Genomic DNA, 16,237 nt, shown 5'->3' on the forward strand with positions numbered 1-16,237 from the left:
ATGATCCTTTAAAATATTTAAATCAAATGTTTGAATGTGATGGACCGAGCAGCAAAGGAAACTTAGGCACAGGTTAAAGTAAAAAAAAAAAAAAAGGATTTTTTATTTAACCACAAGACATAATTGGTTAAATGATGCAAAAAGAATCCAAATCTTGGGCCCATAAAAGAGGTCAAAATAACAGAACTCTACTCAAAGTTGACAACAATACTGATAACTCAAACAAACTGACCTAACTTAAAAAGACAAAGAGGAAACTTAAATAGTGGCTGATCAGCCCACAAAAACACAGAGGGGTAAAACACGCAAAACCTAATTCCCCCCATGGTCCCGAGTTATGGAATGAGCCAATTTGCAGTTTTCCATCAAGGCTTGCTCCGCCCCTTTTCCACCTCTTGGCTCCTGAATCAAGGAACTGGAGCAGCTGCAACTAAGGTAACTCAGAAAACAAAAGATTAATCATACATAACAGTGTAAACTAAAATGTGCGCACTTATTTTAGAATGCAGTGTTATGTGGATATGTGAATTAACTCTAAACCAAAACCAGTTATTCATTGTCCTGTAAATTAATTCCTATATTTAAAGACAAATGTGAATGCAATGTTATGTATAAGCCTCTACACTAATATGGTGGATATTACCCCTGTGTGGCTGTAAGTGCAGCCATCACATTGAAATTAAATTTGGCAGGTAAAATTCAGACGTGACCTCAAACATATTCACAAGGAAAATGTTTCACAGCTGTTCGACTGTTGCAGAGTTGGCAAACTGGATATTTCAGTTTCTTTAGAATCAATACAAACAACATAGAAGAATTTCTGAATGTACCGTAACACTTTATTTTCTTAAATACAACAGAATATTAGTACAGTCAGTTACACGTATTTTTAGAGGCAGAAGACATTCTCGTCCCTTTCAACCTACTTTTCTGAACAGGATAAAGGGAAACCCTCAGTAGTATCAGAGGCTACGTTTGAACATACACACACACACACACACACACACACACACACACACACACACACCCACACACACACACACACACACACACACACACACGCTTGCATGGAGTGCTGGCCTTATTCCAGTTAAGATCTCCGGTTTAATCGGCACGTATCGCAGACAACCTGTGACAGAGTGTCTTTGTTGCCACAAATAATCAGTTAAGCAAAAAAATACTTGTTACTTTGTAACTGTTCCCCTCCAGTTTCAAGAAAGTTAAGTTCTCTCTAACACAAAGGAAAGACATTATAATCTATAAAGTAGTTGTTTTGGTCCCTTTGATGGTCACAACAACACCCTTATGTTACAGATAGGGCTGTGCAGAGGTTTCAGAGACATTGGTTGCCAATTAGAAATGATTAGCCCATAATGGATCATTTCAGTGAAGCATTAGATTGTAGACTGTGTGCGGAAAATCTGTTTTATACACAAGAGCTTCACAACATAATTTCTCTCAGCAGGAGTACAGACTTAACCACGTTATTCTGATTTATGACATTTGAGGAGAAAACCAGAATAACCGCATTATCAGCCTCCATGCATGTAAACACAGCCAGTGCTGTCAGCTACAATATATATATATATATATATATAAATATATACAGTGTGGATTTAGACAGTGCATGATGAGACCAGTTAGAAGGTTTATAATCAAGAGAATTATGGTTAAATCTCCACTCAAATCGATGTCTTGCATTCTGTCTGTTCATTCATCTTTCAGTAAAGCCATCCCTGAAGCAATAACAGATTCATTGGCACATTAAAGCACCGTCATGAACAAGGAGTGCAGTCATTAATATAGATCATTTCTGGCATTTGAGATTTTGTGAGATAAAAATCCAAGCGGCGTTATCACAGAAGCCATATTTGTGAGATATTTTTATAAGAACTGCCATTAACCAAAGAGATAAACCAGAGGACTCTTCAGAGTGCGGCAGTATGAAATTACAATATTCATACCCATTACAGTCTGATGGGCAGGAGGACACAAAACACGCTCTGAAAGGAAGCAGCAAAAGAGTAATGTGCTGTATTCCACAGAAAAATATTGCGCATTCAGCTCCAAATGCCATCAGGTGGGGAGAAAATGGGATGCAAAGAAAATTTCAAGAGAAATACAGCTATTTACAGGGTAAGAAAGAAGTGCAAGGCTAAGCTTTCATAGACATTCACACACTTATTATCCACGGTATATACCAAAAGACATGCGTAGAGGCACATACATATTCATCATACAAAAAAAACCAAAACATACTAAAAGCAGGTCAGACGCAGCTTTTTCCTTTTTCCACGACTCGAATCTGATCGACCAACAATGAAAATGATTCACGCAAAGCACTGACATCACGGGATGTGAAAAGGCAAAAGCTGAAGTTCCAGCCCTTTGAATTAAAGAAAAAAGAGAAAGATTAACATTGTCACAACAACAAGGAGACATCAGTAATCTTCCGCTCATCTTTTAACCAGTGTAGAGTGCCAGCCTCCTTTTCAACAGAGTGTCATCGAATCCAAAGAAAAGTGTCTGCTTTTCATAAGGAGGTAAAATATTTGGTTTTCAAATTGGGTTTCGACCTTTGTTGACTGTGTTGAAACATTAGCGTGGCCTAGTGTTAGCGCCTTGGGAAATGGAAAAATAATCCCTGCTTTGATATCTAAAACTAACGAAAACCCAAAGAAACACAAAAGAATATCGGGACATTGAGAAAAGCACCAGTGTAAAACTTAACAGGAGCTAAAAGTTAGTCTGAGGGACTATAAATATTAAATTCAAATGCTACAATTTGATTAAGACAGTCAGATTTTTTCCAAATACAATTAAGAAGGCAACTTAAGAAACTAGCCTCTCAATTTTTTTGCTAATCTGTGCACAAAGACTTTTTTTCTTTCGTAAAGTAAAACATTCCTTCAGACCGTCTAGAAAAAATAAATAAATAAAGACAAGTTAGGATGTAAGGGTTTGTTGCAGGGTCCGCATTGCTACAGATGAGCTGCAAGAGCCCCCTTTTTCCCCCCTTTAAGTCACAGCAACACCGCCTTAGTCAATATTTAGTTCACTGTTGTTTGGCAGAACACAGAGAAGAAATAATCAGAAGTCACTATCACGAGCTGATAACTTTCATTGACAAAAACATTTAAGTTATTTTAAAACAGTCACTATAGAGTAAAATAAATGAGACTTTGTTTGACTTATTTGTTGTTGTTTTTTTTTGTTTGTTTTTTTAAATAGTCTAAATTCTCACTCTTCCTTCTCGTGGAGAGAGGCCCGCACGCGCTGGCGCACGTAAAACGCGGTGAGGGCGCTGCAGCAGGCAGTGAAGATGAAGAGCGCCACAGCGTCGTGCGCGAGATCCCCGTGAAGACGCTCGTACAAGGGGCGGCGCACTGTGAAGTCTGTTCGCAGCGCTTCAATCTGCACCAGGGTGCAAACCACCACAAACACGTGAAAGATCTGGTGACCCTGCCCGATGAAGTCACACTTCCCAGGGAACAAGCTCTCTGGGTGAGGGCAGCAGAAGAAATAGGCGCTGATTAAGAAAAAGAGCACGTGGTAGAAGTGGTACGTCACAATCGGGTCGGAGCAGCCCTCCTGGTAGCACCTGTAAATGCGATGGACTACGGGGCTGATGTCTAAGCAGTAAGCCAAGGCTGAGGGCACCACTTGAAAGAGCTTGAGGACCAGCTTGGGCAGCTCGGGACTGGCATATTTGCCATAGCAGCAGCCGAAGCACGTGAGCCAAGCCAGGAATGCCGCAGCGGGCAAAAAGAACCCTTGCACAGTAGTGTGCAACTCTTTCTCTATAGCATAGTAGTAGTGTGCCAGAGCACTCCCGTACTGGTAAACGGCAACCCCCACGTAGTCGAGGAAGTAGAAGGTGTAGTAGGAGAGCTCCGACTTGGCAGAGAGGAGATGAGCGAGAGCACTGAATGAGAGGTAGGTGAAAGCTGCCAGGAGCACGATGAAGAGGGGCTGAGCGTGAGGATCTCGCAAGAAGTCCACCGTCTCCGAGATCTCCTGCCACTTCACCAAGATGATGAGGGCAGCCAGCAGATGGGTCCACACGTTGAGGGTCTCGTTGTGCCTTTGGAAGAGGGTGAGAAAGTAGTACCGCCAGCTCAGGTCCGGCTGTCTGTACCCCGTGTGGATGTGGCGCTCGCGGAACACCCAGGGAACGTCGGACAGCTTTACGGTGCAAGGCAGGGTTGGAAAGGCCGACTCGAGCAGCTGAGGGATCTGCCGCAGCTGCTGCACGTTGATAAACAGGCGACCGATCTGTTCCATCACCACCGTTGCCATGGCGAACTGTAGACCAAAGAGGAGGGTTAGTCAATACCTGGCTTTGAGCCACACTTGTGTCAACATGTATGAACACATTTATAAACTCTGCTGCATGTTTGTTCCTGCAATACCACTGATATCACAAAGCAAATCTGAGCAGCGGTCATTGGATCACTGAGCAGAATGACACCCAAAAACAGCACAGGTTATGATTTTAGGTGATTTAGGTTGTTTTTTTTTCATCGTCACACAGTTCACCATGGGCACTGGAGAACTTGACATCTTTTTCATTGTTCACTGCTTTTATTATTTAAAAAAAATCAGCAGAATGACTGAATATAAAAGCCATCAGATGCAACATGAAATTGGGGTAACACCCTGTTAAATGAAAAATTCTAAACTAAATTAATTTATTTAATCTAATGAATTTTTTGGCCACCAGGGGGCAGTGAAACTATGTGACAACTTGACTTAATGTTACATCTGTCACATGTCAAACATCAGAACATTTCCGACTTCTTGGCAGCTAATTATGCAACTGTGTTTCTTCTGTTAGATGCCCTGCTGGTGGTGTGCAGTGGGTTTTATCTTGAAAAGCTTTCTGCTAAAAATAACATGGCCTCCTCTGGCTAAAAGTGGGGTTGATAAGAGTCTAGATATAAACAGCAGTGATCTATAAATCAGTAGTTTAAAAGGCTCCAATAAAGATGACCAACTAGTTGATATTGTCTGCAGAGAGAAACAATTTAAGCTCCCCCTCAGCCTTTCTGATCCACTGATGGTAACAAAAAATTATGGCTCAGCGCAGCTTTAAGTGTTTCCCGTCTGAAATTAAATTCAATTGTATTTATATAGGGCCGAATCACAACAGCAGATGCCTCAAGGTACTTTATATTGTAAGGTTAAGACTCTACAGCAATACAGAGAAAACCCCAGCAATCAAACGGCCTCTTCGAGCAAGCACTAGGTGACAGTGGGAAGTAAAAACTCCCTTTTAACAGGAAGAAACCTCAGGCAGAACCAGGCTCAGAGAGGTGAAACCATCTGCTAGGACCAAAGGTAACTTCTCCAAAATTTAACAAGCTGATTTGTGTGTCTGAAAGTGTCATGAAGCCTCTACGCTGCACTCACCAAAATGCATCACTTTGAAGGGTGGATGCACACCACAGGACCTCGGGTACAATAAAGCTCTCACCTCAGCTGCCTTTAAGCTCATAAATTCTGCACTGATTGAAAATGGGGAGAAATTGCTTCCCAAAAAGTGCAGCACTTGACACAGAGTGAATGTTTCCTACTGGCTAAGTTTAAAAAATGCACGATGGGTTTGAAAATGGGGTTTCATCTAAAAGACCTGCAGCTAAAAAGGTGTTGCTATTGACATAGAAAGTACTAATGGGTAAAGCAAACTGACGAGGGTAATCTACCTACAGTGTGCTACACAGTTATCCAAAAAGACACCAATATCACAGTATAACTAGTTAGTAGAAACCATGATCTGTGCCTACTAAGCAGCTAAACTACCACACAGTAGTTTAGCTCCTCCTTTTCAAATAAAGCTCAGTTTGGAGCACGTTGTGGGAAAATACAAAGTTTCTATAAATCTTCCTGTCAACAAATTCTTTGTGTTCTGTTGGGCCAATTAAATCAGATTTTGTAAGCTACGCTCAGAATGCTGAGTCACATGTGCGTACTTAAGGGACCCCTATAGTGAGAAAAGGTAATTCAATTCATCAATACTTCTTTTGATTAACATGTGGAGAAGGGACTAGGAAAGGCAGAGAGCTGAGGCAGCAGCGTTGCAGAGATCATTCTGTGTGGGATGAACAAGGGCCGGCGATCAGGAGGGATGGCGTGGAGTGATGAATGAGGGGGGGATTACGTAACATAACCCCATCCGACGTCCACACCCTCCGCTTCCAACAATTGCGATGCACGTTGAAATATTTATGGATGAAAGAAAAATTCTCGAAAATACTGAAAAAGCACGCTAATGTGTGTGTGTGTGTGTGTGTGTGTGTGTGAGTGCTAGTGGGTATTAAACGCGGGCCTTTACGGGCCTGATGCAGCCAATTCCCCCCGAGCAAGCCTGCACCTGATCGCCATCGGTCTGCTTTAAACTTGACACCCAGTGGCCGGGATGAATTTGCATTTACCTCTCCACCGACCATCGTCTCGCCTCGATTCCCCGTGGACACCACATAGCTCTGCAGTGAGGCATTAGTGCTGAATGAGCCCGAGAAATACCGCTGCACGATGATAGAAAATGACAGGGCTTTGCGTTCGAGGCGCATCCTTCCAGTGATGCAACGAACGTTCTAGATAATTCATAGATTGAGGCTAATGGCAAAATAAATACACATACCTGTTCGACGGGAGAATCAATCCAAAGCCGAAGATACAGGAGAGGATGGACGAGTTAGAGCCGTGGAGAACATGGATAACATTATTGTGCAGCAGAGAAACGTGACGGGAGCGGCGCCTGGCGGCTCTCACGGCTCAGTCGCTGGGAGGGAGGACATCGCTTGGTGAATGGACTGATGTTCTAGCCAATCAGCAAACACAAGGCTCCTCCTGCAAATCCATTCGACCAATGATAACTAACGCCCGGCAAACGAGCCCACTCCCCCACAGAAAATCTTCCACCGTCATATGTATATACGTCCAGCCGCCGTTAGCTAAGTGTTATGACCTGTTCTAAAATAGTTTGAAATTTATGTTAAGAAGATATTCAGATATTAATATATTTAGTTATTCCTCAGTTTAATGAGCGTTTCATTGTTCCAGCACCACAAAACTGTGCAATGCTGCATTTCCCCTCTTGTTTACACAGACTCACCTGCATGTAGTTTACCCTCTGTGGGAACAGGCTGATGAATCTTTCAGTAGCCCTAATAAAGATTTAAAAGTTCTGCTGTTTTTCAAAACAAGCGTTTTAAACACGAGAGCCAACCGGCCTGTCACCACTTGTGCAAATGAGTTGCACAGTTGCCACACAGTTCTTCCTGAGTACTGTAACAAAGCACTAAAACAAGATATCGTGAAGCCCATAAAAACTGGACGGCACTGCTTCTTCAGTGTCTCAGCTTCAGACATACCTTTTATAACACAATGCCAACTCCACTGGGTCTAATTTGCTTATCAAAACAGGCAATTTCCCTGCTTCTTAGTTGTGGTCAGATTAAGTTTACAGCCTATAGTCTTTCCATTGTTTAGCATTCTGTAACAAAGTTTCATTTAATTGCAGCCAAACACCCTACTCAGTCTATATTCCCAGACGGATTTAAGAGGCGTGCCTAAAACAGAAAAAAAAAAATAATGTGTTGGTCTTTTGGGTATTTATCCTCTCTGTATCTTAATTTCAGCTCTGGGGACCATGAGCTGAACACACATCTTTGTGTAGCAAAAAAAAAAAGTCTGTCCAGCAATCCAGAGAAATCCAGAAAATACTGAGAAACGATTCTTGAAGTCAGGCCAGCTTTTGTCCCCTGTGTGATCAGACAGGGTAGGAGCAGTGCACTATAGGACATAGTTCCAGGCTGATGAGTTCAGCTGTTTCCTCCAAACACATGACAAAGAGGGATTGTACAGAACTGCGCGCGAGGGGAGCAATACAAGACTCCAACACAAACACTCTTATATAAACATTTTTACTGTATACGGTGAACACAGAGTATTAAACTTCCAAAGAACACCTGTAACACAGTGCGGCACGGTGGTGCAGTGTTCAGCACTGTTGCCTCACAGGCGAAGGGCCTGAGTTCAATTCCACCATCTGGATGGGGTCTCTCTGTGTGGAGATTGCATGTTCTCCCTCTGTTTCCCACAGTTCAGAGACATGCAGCTAGCGATATTAGGCTAATTGATGATTCCTAGGGCAATTTAGAATGTGATCTGAATGGTAAACAGTTTATCATATGGTAAAATGGATGGTACTGTTTCAGGTGTAGTTCTCAAAAATAGTAACATTGATACTGTTTATTGGATTTTAGCTTGGTAAGATTTTTCTTCTGTTCTTCTGGTTGTGTTCTTTTTCTTTTTATATCTTATAAATATTTTAGATAAAGATACTTTATATCTTTCTGTTAGATGACAGTTGTAGCCATGGTTGCACGCTTAGGATGGAGAAAAGGTCTTACACTGACTACCATATAGGATATGTAAAAGATAAGGGTTGTGAAGGATTAGGATGAAAATATGCTGATAAGCAAAAGGATCGAGAGACTGAAAGGAGTGCTCTGAAGCAAAGAAGAGGAGAGAAAGTTCATGAGGATGAAAGGTATGAGGATTTTCATGAGGGATGGTTTGAGGGATGTTTGATCAGGGATGTTTGACACAATGTGTGTGTGAGCAGAGAAGAAGCATGTTACTGCTAAAGTAACAAAAGGCAAATAAATCCATGTAGCAATGAAGTAACGGTAAATATTAGGGGAAGCTAGGTTAAGAAGAGCTCTAATGATTAACGAGCAGCAAAACAAACACCACAGATGCGATGTTTAATACGAGGTCTGAAAGCTTCTGTTTGTATTTGCAGACAAATAATGAGGAACTGCACAGAAGTAGAAGTGTGGTGCTGTATGAGGAAGTTAAGAGAGACAGAAATGTGAGGGTGATTGGTGAGGGAAGAGAGATGGTAGTGAGGTGTGCGGTAGAAGTGACAAATAGGTTCAAGGTGGAGGTGGGATTACACACAGAGTCGATGCTCAGCCCTTTCGTTGAAGGACACGCTGGCAGACAAGATCCCACAAGAGCGTCTGTGGACTATGCTGTTTGCAGACGACATTGTGATCTGCATTGAGAGTACAGAGCAAGTCAGGAAGATCCTGGAGAGTATATCCTCTGGGGAAAAAACCCCAAATGAAAGTCAGGACAGTGCATGAATGAGAGAGAGGACAGTGGATAGGACAGGTGAGAGGATTGGTTAGCTGAGGTGGCAATGGTTGAGGGGTCAAGTGCACCAAGTGACTGATGCGTGAACAAGAGGTGAGAGGTACGGTGGAGTACATGTGTCAGAAATTATTTACCACAGATGGGCATACTAGCAAGAGTGAAGACAAAGGTTTACACAATGGTAGTGAGAGCAGCTACTATGTTAAATGGACTGGAAATGGTGCCAGTAATGAAAAGATGGTACACTAAAGGATGGCGGTGGTGAAGGAGAATACAGGTAGCTGGTGTGGTGCATAAAGATTAAAAGGACAGGAAAAGAAAAATGTGTTGACTTCTAATGGGACAAACTGGAAGATGAAGAGCTGACGTAAGTTGGGGGAAAAAGGTTAATCCACAAGCCTGACTTTATGTAAATCAGTGTCATTGTGTAAATAATTCACACTGTGGATAATCTGTACAGATTATCATTATTTTAAACTTACACGGCACACAAGTTTAATACCCATGAAGCTAGACCACTGCAAATCATTAAACTATTAAGAGAGACACTATAATTTATTCTACAGAAGAAATTTTAATTTACTGTTCAAGACATTCTGTAAATAACCAAGCAATAAACAGAGAATGAACTGTATTTCACAATGTGAATAAGATTCCAAAAGAAAACAAAAATGGGGGAAAATAGGAAAAGAAAATCCTAATATACCAATTAAGGGAATAAAATATGTTATACACCAAAACTTGAAGCTCTTAACACTCTAAAACTTCAATAATCAAACATGTCAAGCAGGTCACTGAACACAATCAACACTTACCCAGTGCCACTTGGCACTGAGTGGCATCTCCAACGTGGGCGACCGGTTACACACTGACTGCAAGTCTGTGCAAGTTGAAGCAAAGGTAAACAAACCCATAAAAACTGACGAGAACTTTATGTCCTTACACAAAACGGAACATCATGTGGCAAGCAGGTGCTACCTTACATCAACCTGAAAAAGTCCACAGTCACAGGTTCTTTAGGAAAATGTGAAGTCAGCCGTAAATAAGAAAAAACATTAAACAATTATAAGCCTCTAAAATTTCACATAATTTTTTTCAGATCCAACAGCTAAGAGAGCATTTGACACTCCCTGAGCTCATCTCCAGCACAAGAATGCTACTTTATGACATTCTCTAACACCCCTGTGCAGTTTATGCATACATCACTGCATTTAAAATGGCATTATAGTATATGTAAAGGTGCTCGGATACATCAGTTTTATTCTTTGGCATTTTGACCACTTAAAGAATTATTTGTTTTATTCAGAAAGTTTCACGTAATTTACAGATATTACATCATTAAAAAGAAATAGAGCAATATTTTATAACACCCACCAGCATTTCATGATATCAACAAACGTGGCTAATCCCTGAGCTAAAAGCTGAGGAATCAGGGAGCTCTATGCTGTTTTTTTCAGTGAGTTTATTTCTACTGTTCCACCTGGGTGGTTTTAAGAAAATGGATTGGGTGTTCTCCAGCAGCTTTGACTCAGAGTACAATGCACTTCAGTCACATTTTGATAGTTTAATTTAAAATCCACTGGACCTAAGTGTAATTCAGTGTATTTTCCAGTCATCTAAAGAAGGGCAGTGCGTGCATAACTAATTCATGAGATTTTTGTTGGCAGCAATCTGCATAAGTTAGAGACCAGCACATGCAGAAAATACATCCTTTCATCTGTGCTAAAAAGCACTTCTAGTGACAAAGTTTTGTCATGTTTTCCCAGACAACATGTAGCTGATGTGGAAACTGCCTTGTTGATATAAAGTATTATTCTTTTCACGTCTTGTATCAAATTATTTTTTATTTAGAAAGGCTTTATTGACCCGTGATAAACATATCAGTGGCGTGAGAGTGTCTTTCATTCAAGACGCTATATCTAGTCAAGTTCAGAGGCTACTGGTAACTTAGTAGACACATTACTGTTTAAGTCTTAGCTGTGATCATACCTGCACAACTACAGAATTTGGCTCATGACCTTTTAAATAAAACTTCTTGACTCTAACATTGCTATCAGTTTGCAGTCTCACTGTTAGCTTAAGTTTGCAACCAGTTCAATTGGGGAGATTTCACTCCACTTTTTTCCATTCATATTGGCCAGAAGGGTCAAAACAGCAAAAATGAGCAAAACCCTTAAAATGTAAAACTGTCAGCAGGTGTCAGAGGAGTCCTAAAACCATACAGCATGAAGCTATAATAACATCTTCATTATAATTAGTAGATGAATCATCACAGTACAGAAAGTTGAAAAAGGATAAAAACTTTAATGGTGTAACAATGGGACTGTACTGGACAGTCTACAATAACATCCAGCATTACCAAGAGTTTACAACAGCATGTGATGTATTTCAACATTAAGAAGTAGAAGGACCAATTTATTACCAGCAAATGCTTCTTTAAAGAAGGTAATATAACCAGCTGCCAAAGTGAAATCTACAGCAAAAAAGTCAGACTGCATCCTGACTCAATCTAACCAACTTAATCAGAACAGCATAATCCGAACAAAAAAGAGCACAAAACTGCGTTTAAACGTCAGTCATAAAAATACAGCTTATCTTTGGAGGTGTGAAAACTGCGTTAGAGATCGAAAGGGGATTAATTATCTCGCTCTTTCATTGCCTCCTTGTTCTTTCTCACTTCTTCAAGCTTCTTGTCCTGTTAAAAAATAAGAAGAAACACAACATTATTATTTTTAATATTACACAAGCTGATGTTGGTGCACCACTGAGAGCCTACCTTCTCCTTAAACTTCTCATTGAGGGCTGCCAACCTGGCAGTGCGGTTCTCTTTGTTTGCCTCCATCTTCTGATTCAGTTTCTCCTGGGCCAGCTTGCTAAAGTTGCAGCTTTCCTCAATGGCCTTCTGGATGACCTCCTTCTCGTGCTCTCGCTTCTCAGCGAGATGTTTCAGCACTTCAGCTTCGTGGCTCTGACAGACAGACAAAACACGACTGTTGCACTTTACAGAATTCTAAACACACAGGCTACACTTATTTCCTTGTTTCTGCTCATAAAGCCTGCTGTCAATCTAGATACCCTGCGTCTTTCTTCAGCAGCATCCAGTTTCCTCTTAATCTCATCCAGTGAAGTTTCCTTTTTCTTTAACGGGGACAACAGAAAATCCACCTTAGCGTCTGGGGTCGAGGGGCTTAGGATGACCTCAAACGCTTGACCCGATGCACGCTTATTCAGCTCTTTCACTTGGATGTCTGTAAAACAGGAAACACTAGCGTTGCCAGAAAGAAAGATGGAGCTGCAGGGTGACCCTGAACTTCAAATATCAGCTGCAGTTCCTGTTTAGTTAACACTAACACCACACAGCAACACACTGTAAAATTTAAAAACATTAAAGTGTAAAAGCTGCTAGAACAGAGCAAACCATTGCACACAATTTATACCTACCTCCAGAACTTGCCATTTTATCAGAAGTGCTGCCTTTAATACCACTGTAAGAAGATATTTAAAAAAAAGACATTAATTGGTATCAACTGGGAGAGCATCAATGACACTTTAAAGGATGCAGAACTTTTCATGTACTTTCCCAATGTATGGAGCTGATGGAAGCAGCTCATGTTTTGACATTTCATTGTTATGAATGTCTTTGGAAAAATACAAACACACACAGTGGATCATTATCAGTGTGGACTGTTCATCATTAGGTTTGTTTTTCTTTTCCATCTCCCAGGTGTAAACTTAAAATCTGTCAACTATGCTGGTGTGAATTGATTTATTTCCTTTTTAAAAAAAGTGGGTTTGCGTGTGGATAAAATGAGTCACAGCTTTCTCATTAACTCTAATTATAAAACGAGCACCAACTGCATATTCAGTTATAAACAACGTTATATAATACGTTAACTTACCAGTCACAACATGACTTTAATTTAATTGTCAAGCAAAACAAGTTCTGCACCTCTATGATGCCCCAGGTATTCTCAGCTCAACAGAGCACAGAACAAAATGGTGTGAATAAGCCATGCTATAAGACCCCCGCCTGCCCACAGGTGGAGACTGCTGCCTTTTTTTTTCTTTTTTCTTTTTTTACAGGAACTTACATAAAAGGCGGGGGCGGGGCAAGACCTCGTTGATTAGACAGTGCAGTGAAAACAAAGACACAAAACTGCACTTGAAAAGTTGTCCTGAAAAATAAAAAACAAAATAAAACGAAAGCCCTAAGTTTGCTAGCAAAATGTAACGACCGATAGACATCAACAACAACAAAAAATGTTAGTGTAAAATAATTAATTAACTCTGAAAGTATGGATACATGTTAGCAGAACATTTTGTCGACTATACTTGTCAAAACATTTTAAATTTAAAAATCTATATTTTTCATCTACTTTAATGCAATAAAAATCCATCATTTCTGCACAGCGGCCATAGCAATTAACTCCATTAATAACTACTTCAGTGCTGTGAATCTGAACCCCAAACTACTCAAACAAATGTTCAAAACCCTCTTAAAAGTCTGCCAGCAGTGGTCTGAACGGCTGGTTAAACACATACATGAGACCATTGTCCTCACCGTCAAGTGCTTCAGCTTGAAAAGCAGACCTCGACCACCTTATTCGTCCTTCTATTCAAACTGCTAACATCTGCACCTTGGCGCACAAAACCCACCGACCCCATACGTCATCAGTGAGGTTTGCATTCATTGGTCTGAGTTCGCCAATCACAGCCAGTATTTGCAAGCGCGCGCGCCAGGAAAAGGAAGAGGTGAAAAAAACAACAGAAAAGCTGGCTCTGTGGGTAACTTAAAGCTGTACAACTGTCAGTTAAATGATTTATATAAACGGAATATGTCAGGATCAATGTGCAGCAAAGTAAATAGGAGTCTAAATAGAGCTAACGGTAAGCTCAAAGGGTACAGCTAAATAAGTGGTGTGGGTTTTACGTACAATAAAACAGTAATAAGTTAAAAAATATAACAAAGTGTTTCATTGGCATACTCATATTAAAGTTATTTTCTCTTTTTTTTGGCTAAAAAAATCTCACTGATAGAAAATAGTGCTGTGACTGCAGATCTTTGTATCAAGCCTTTACCAAGTAAATACAGTGCCGGTATACCAATACTGATACTTTTAACTTATAAATGCAGCTTATGTAAGCGAGACCAGCGTGCTATGTCAAGATATTTTAATGGCCAATAAATCACTGTGGTTTTTTAAACACAATAATAGCTTTTCTCATATTTTGAAACTGGGTTTTTACCCCACAGCTGTAAAAGGCTGATTGGGGCTATTGCTGGGTTTTTGGATGGATGGGGTGGACACCCAAGTTTTTGAATGCAAGAACTCGAGAACAAGGAGATGTAAGATTTTCAAACTGATAACATAGGTGTATCTACTAAAGATCTCAGAGGTCAGTGACCTCAAGGTCATGTTATCAGGTCATGTTATCTGAAAATCTTGTGAATGTGATAAATAAAGAAGGACGTTACCAAGGATTTATATAATAGGTGCATAAACTTAAAATCTCAGACGAGTTCAAAATCTCAAGGCCAAGGAAAGAGGTCAACTTTTATGAAAATCACCTAGGATTTTCAAATTTATACCATAGGTGCATCTGACAGGAGGCAGAGGGGTAGCACAGGTGGCTACCAGTTTTCCAATACTACCAGTGTTTTGGAACACTTAAAATGTAAATGTGCCTGTTTCCTAAGCACTGGGTCAGCTTCTGGTGTTTAAATGTGCTATAGGCTATATATAAAATAGACATGACAGTTAATGCAAAAAGGTTCAGACAATTTTCACAGTGCACGTGTTAGGTGTATTTTTCCACTTTCAAAAAATATGATTTCAACATGATTCAGTGAACTACAAACTTAACTTGGAGGCTAGAAACAAAGTATCAATACTATCATGCTGGTATTTATCTGATACCAATAACAGTGTTGGTATCGATACTATAAATATTTAAATTGATCTGCTCACCTCTAATAGAAAGTTGTTGAGGTGTCAACATATGTTGAGGCTCCATATTGGGTTAAATAATAGTTACTGCTTGCATAAAAGTCATTATTTATATTTTGGGTCAGTTAACCCTAAACTCTGTCTATCCTGAGATAATGCATAAAGCCCTCTGTATGTTTGATTTTGTCACTTTGGCAAAAAATATAAAAAAAACTGATTTGTTGCTCAGGGATGCAAAGCATGAAATCAAATATAGTAATTCATTTCTGGAAAAACAGGCTATGGGCCATTTGAGAGGACCTATTTTTTCTGTCACCGTTAATGGTAGCTGAAAATAAATGGAGACTTTCATCGTAGTTCAAAAGAATATTAAAGTTCAAGGGTCATTTAACTAGTAATGGACTCTTTATGAACTATAAGGTATCTGCTGTTTCCAGACAACCTCACAGTGCTTTGCTCTTTTTCTGTCTTCAACCTCTGTGTCTAATATAGTAGTGTTATAACACAGCAAATGTATTCATTCATTTACTGTACTGCCTTCACATTCATTTGCATTTCGTCTTACAAGGCACAACAGCGAAACCTTTATGAAAACTGACATGAATGTTTTTCTGCTCTTGTGTCTCTTACAGCTCCTCCTTTAAAGAAAAGACTTGAGAGTGAGTGATGAAGGAGAAGTGATGGATGAGAGGGAAGTTGCAATCTTGGCAGCTGCTTCCTATGAAAAATAAAATAGAGAGACAGACATAAGCTGCCAACAAAGTGAGACAGAAAAAAGATGTCATTATAGAAGAGTAACAGGGGTAAGTTGCTATTCCCAGCAGCTGACAAAGGTTTTACACAGAGAAGTACCCAATCACCCACCTGCGTTTTTAAAGTTGAAAATGAAGCGACTGATTCCTAATCGGAAACAGTTCGCAGGTGGCGCATTAGGAGAATAAACATTCCGACATTTGATAGATTTGGTCTTAATGTCTGTTTTTATATTTTCTTGTGACGCTTTTAAAATAACTAAAATTAGCCCACCTAGTCTAGAGTAAATGGATAAACCTTTTTCTTCTTTGTTTATTAGCTCTCTCCAACTTTGATTCATCTTGTCAGGGGCTTGAAAGGTCCTAAAA

General features: G+C 40.1%; 2 protein-coding genes across 4 annotated transcripts; both read right to left on the minus strand.

Annotated features, from left to right (window-relative positions):
- Positions 1-817: 817 nt before the first annotated feature.
- paqr7b (progestin and adipoQ receptor family member VII, b) lies at positions 818-6,793 on the minus strand. 2 transcript variants are annotated; one of them, XM_063487550.1, is made up of 3 exons: positions 6,644-6,793; positions 3,245-4,305; positions 818-2,386 (listed from the first exon to the last, which is right to left on the minus strand). In XM_063487550.1, the coding sequence occupies exons 2-3, from the start codon at positions 4,297-4,299 to the stop codon at positions 2,185-2,187; spliced, it is 1,257 nt and encodes a 418-aa protein (XP_063343620.1). In that variant the 5' UTR covers positions 4,300-4,305; positions 6,644-6,793; the 3' UTR covers positions 818-2,184. The 2 variants fall into 2 exon arrangements, with proteins under 2 accessions (XP_063343620.1, XP_063343621.1); XM_063487551.1 differs by having other exon boundaries at positions 2,273-4,305.
- Positions 6,794-11,482: 4,689 nt separating this feature from the next.
- Positions 11,483-13,824, minus strand: stmn1b (stathmin 1b). 2 transcript variants are annotated; one of them, XM_063486608.1, is made up of 6 exons: positions 13,730-13,778; positions 13,260-13,343; positions 12,610-12,653; positions 12,244-12,416; positions 11,945-12,136; positions 11,483-11,863 (listed from the first exon to the last, which is right to left on the minus strand). In XM_063486608.1, exons 3-6 carry the CDS (start codon positions 12,623-12,625, stop codon positions 11,804-11,806), a joined length of 441 nt encoding a protein of 146 aa, XP_063342678.1. In that variant the 5' UTR covers positions 12,626-12,653; positions 13,260-13,343; positions 13,730-13,778; the 3' UTR covers positions 11,483-11,803. The 2 variants fall into 2 exon arrangements, with proteins under 2 accessions (XP_063342678.1, XP_063342677.1); XM_063486607.1 differs by lacking the exon at positions 13,260-13,343 and having other exon boundaries at positions 13,730-13,824.
- Positions 13,825-16,237: the final 2,413 nt, after the last annotated feature.

The sequence above is a fragment of the Pelmatolapia mariae genome, linkage group LG10_11 (genome assembly GCF_036321145.2).
Source record: "Pelmatolapia mariae isolate MD_Pm_ZW linkage group LG10_11, Pm_UMD_F_2, whole genome shotgun sequence".
NCBI classification, from domain to species: domain Eukaryota; kingdom Metazoa; phylum Chordata; class Actinopteri; order Cichliformes; family Cichlidae; genus Pelmatolapia; species Pelmatolapia mariae.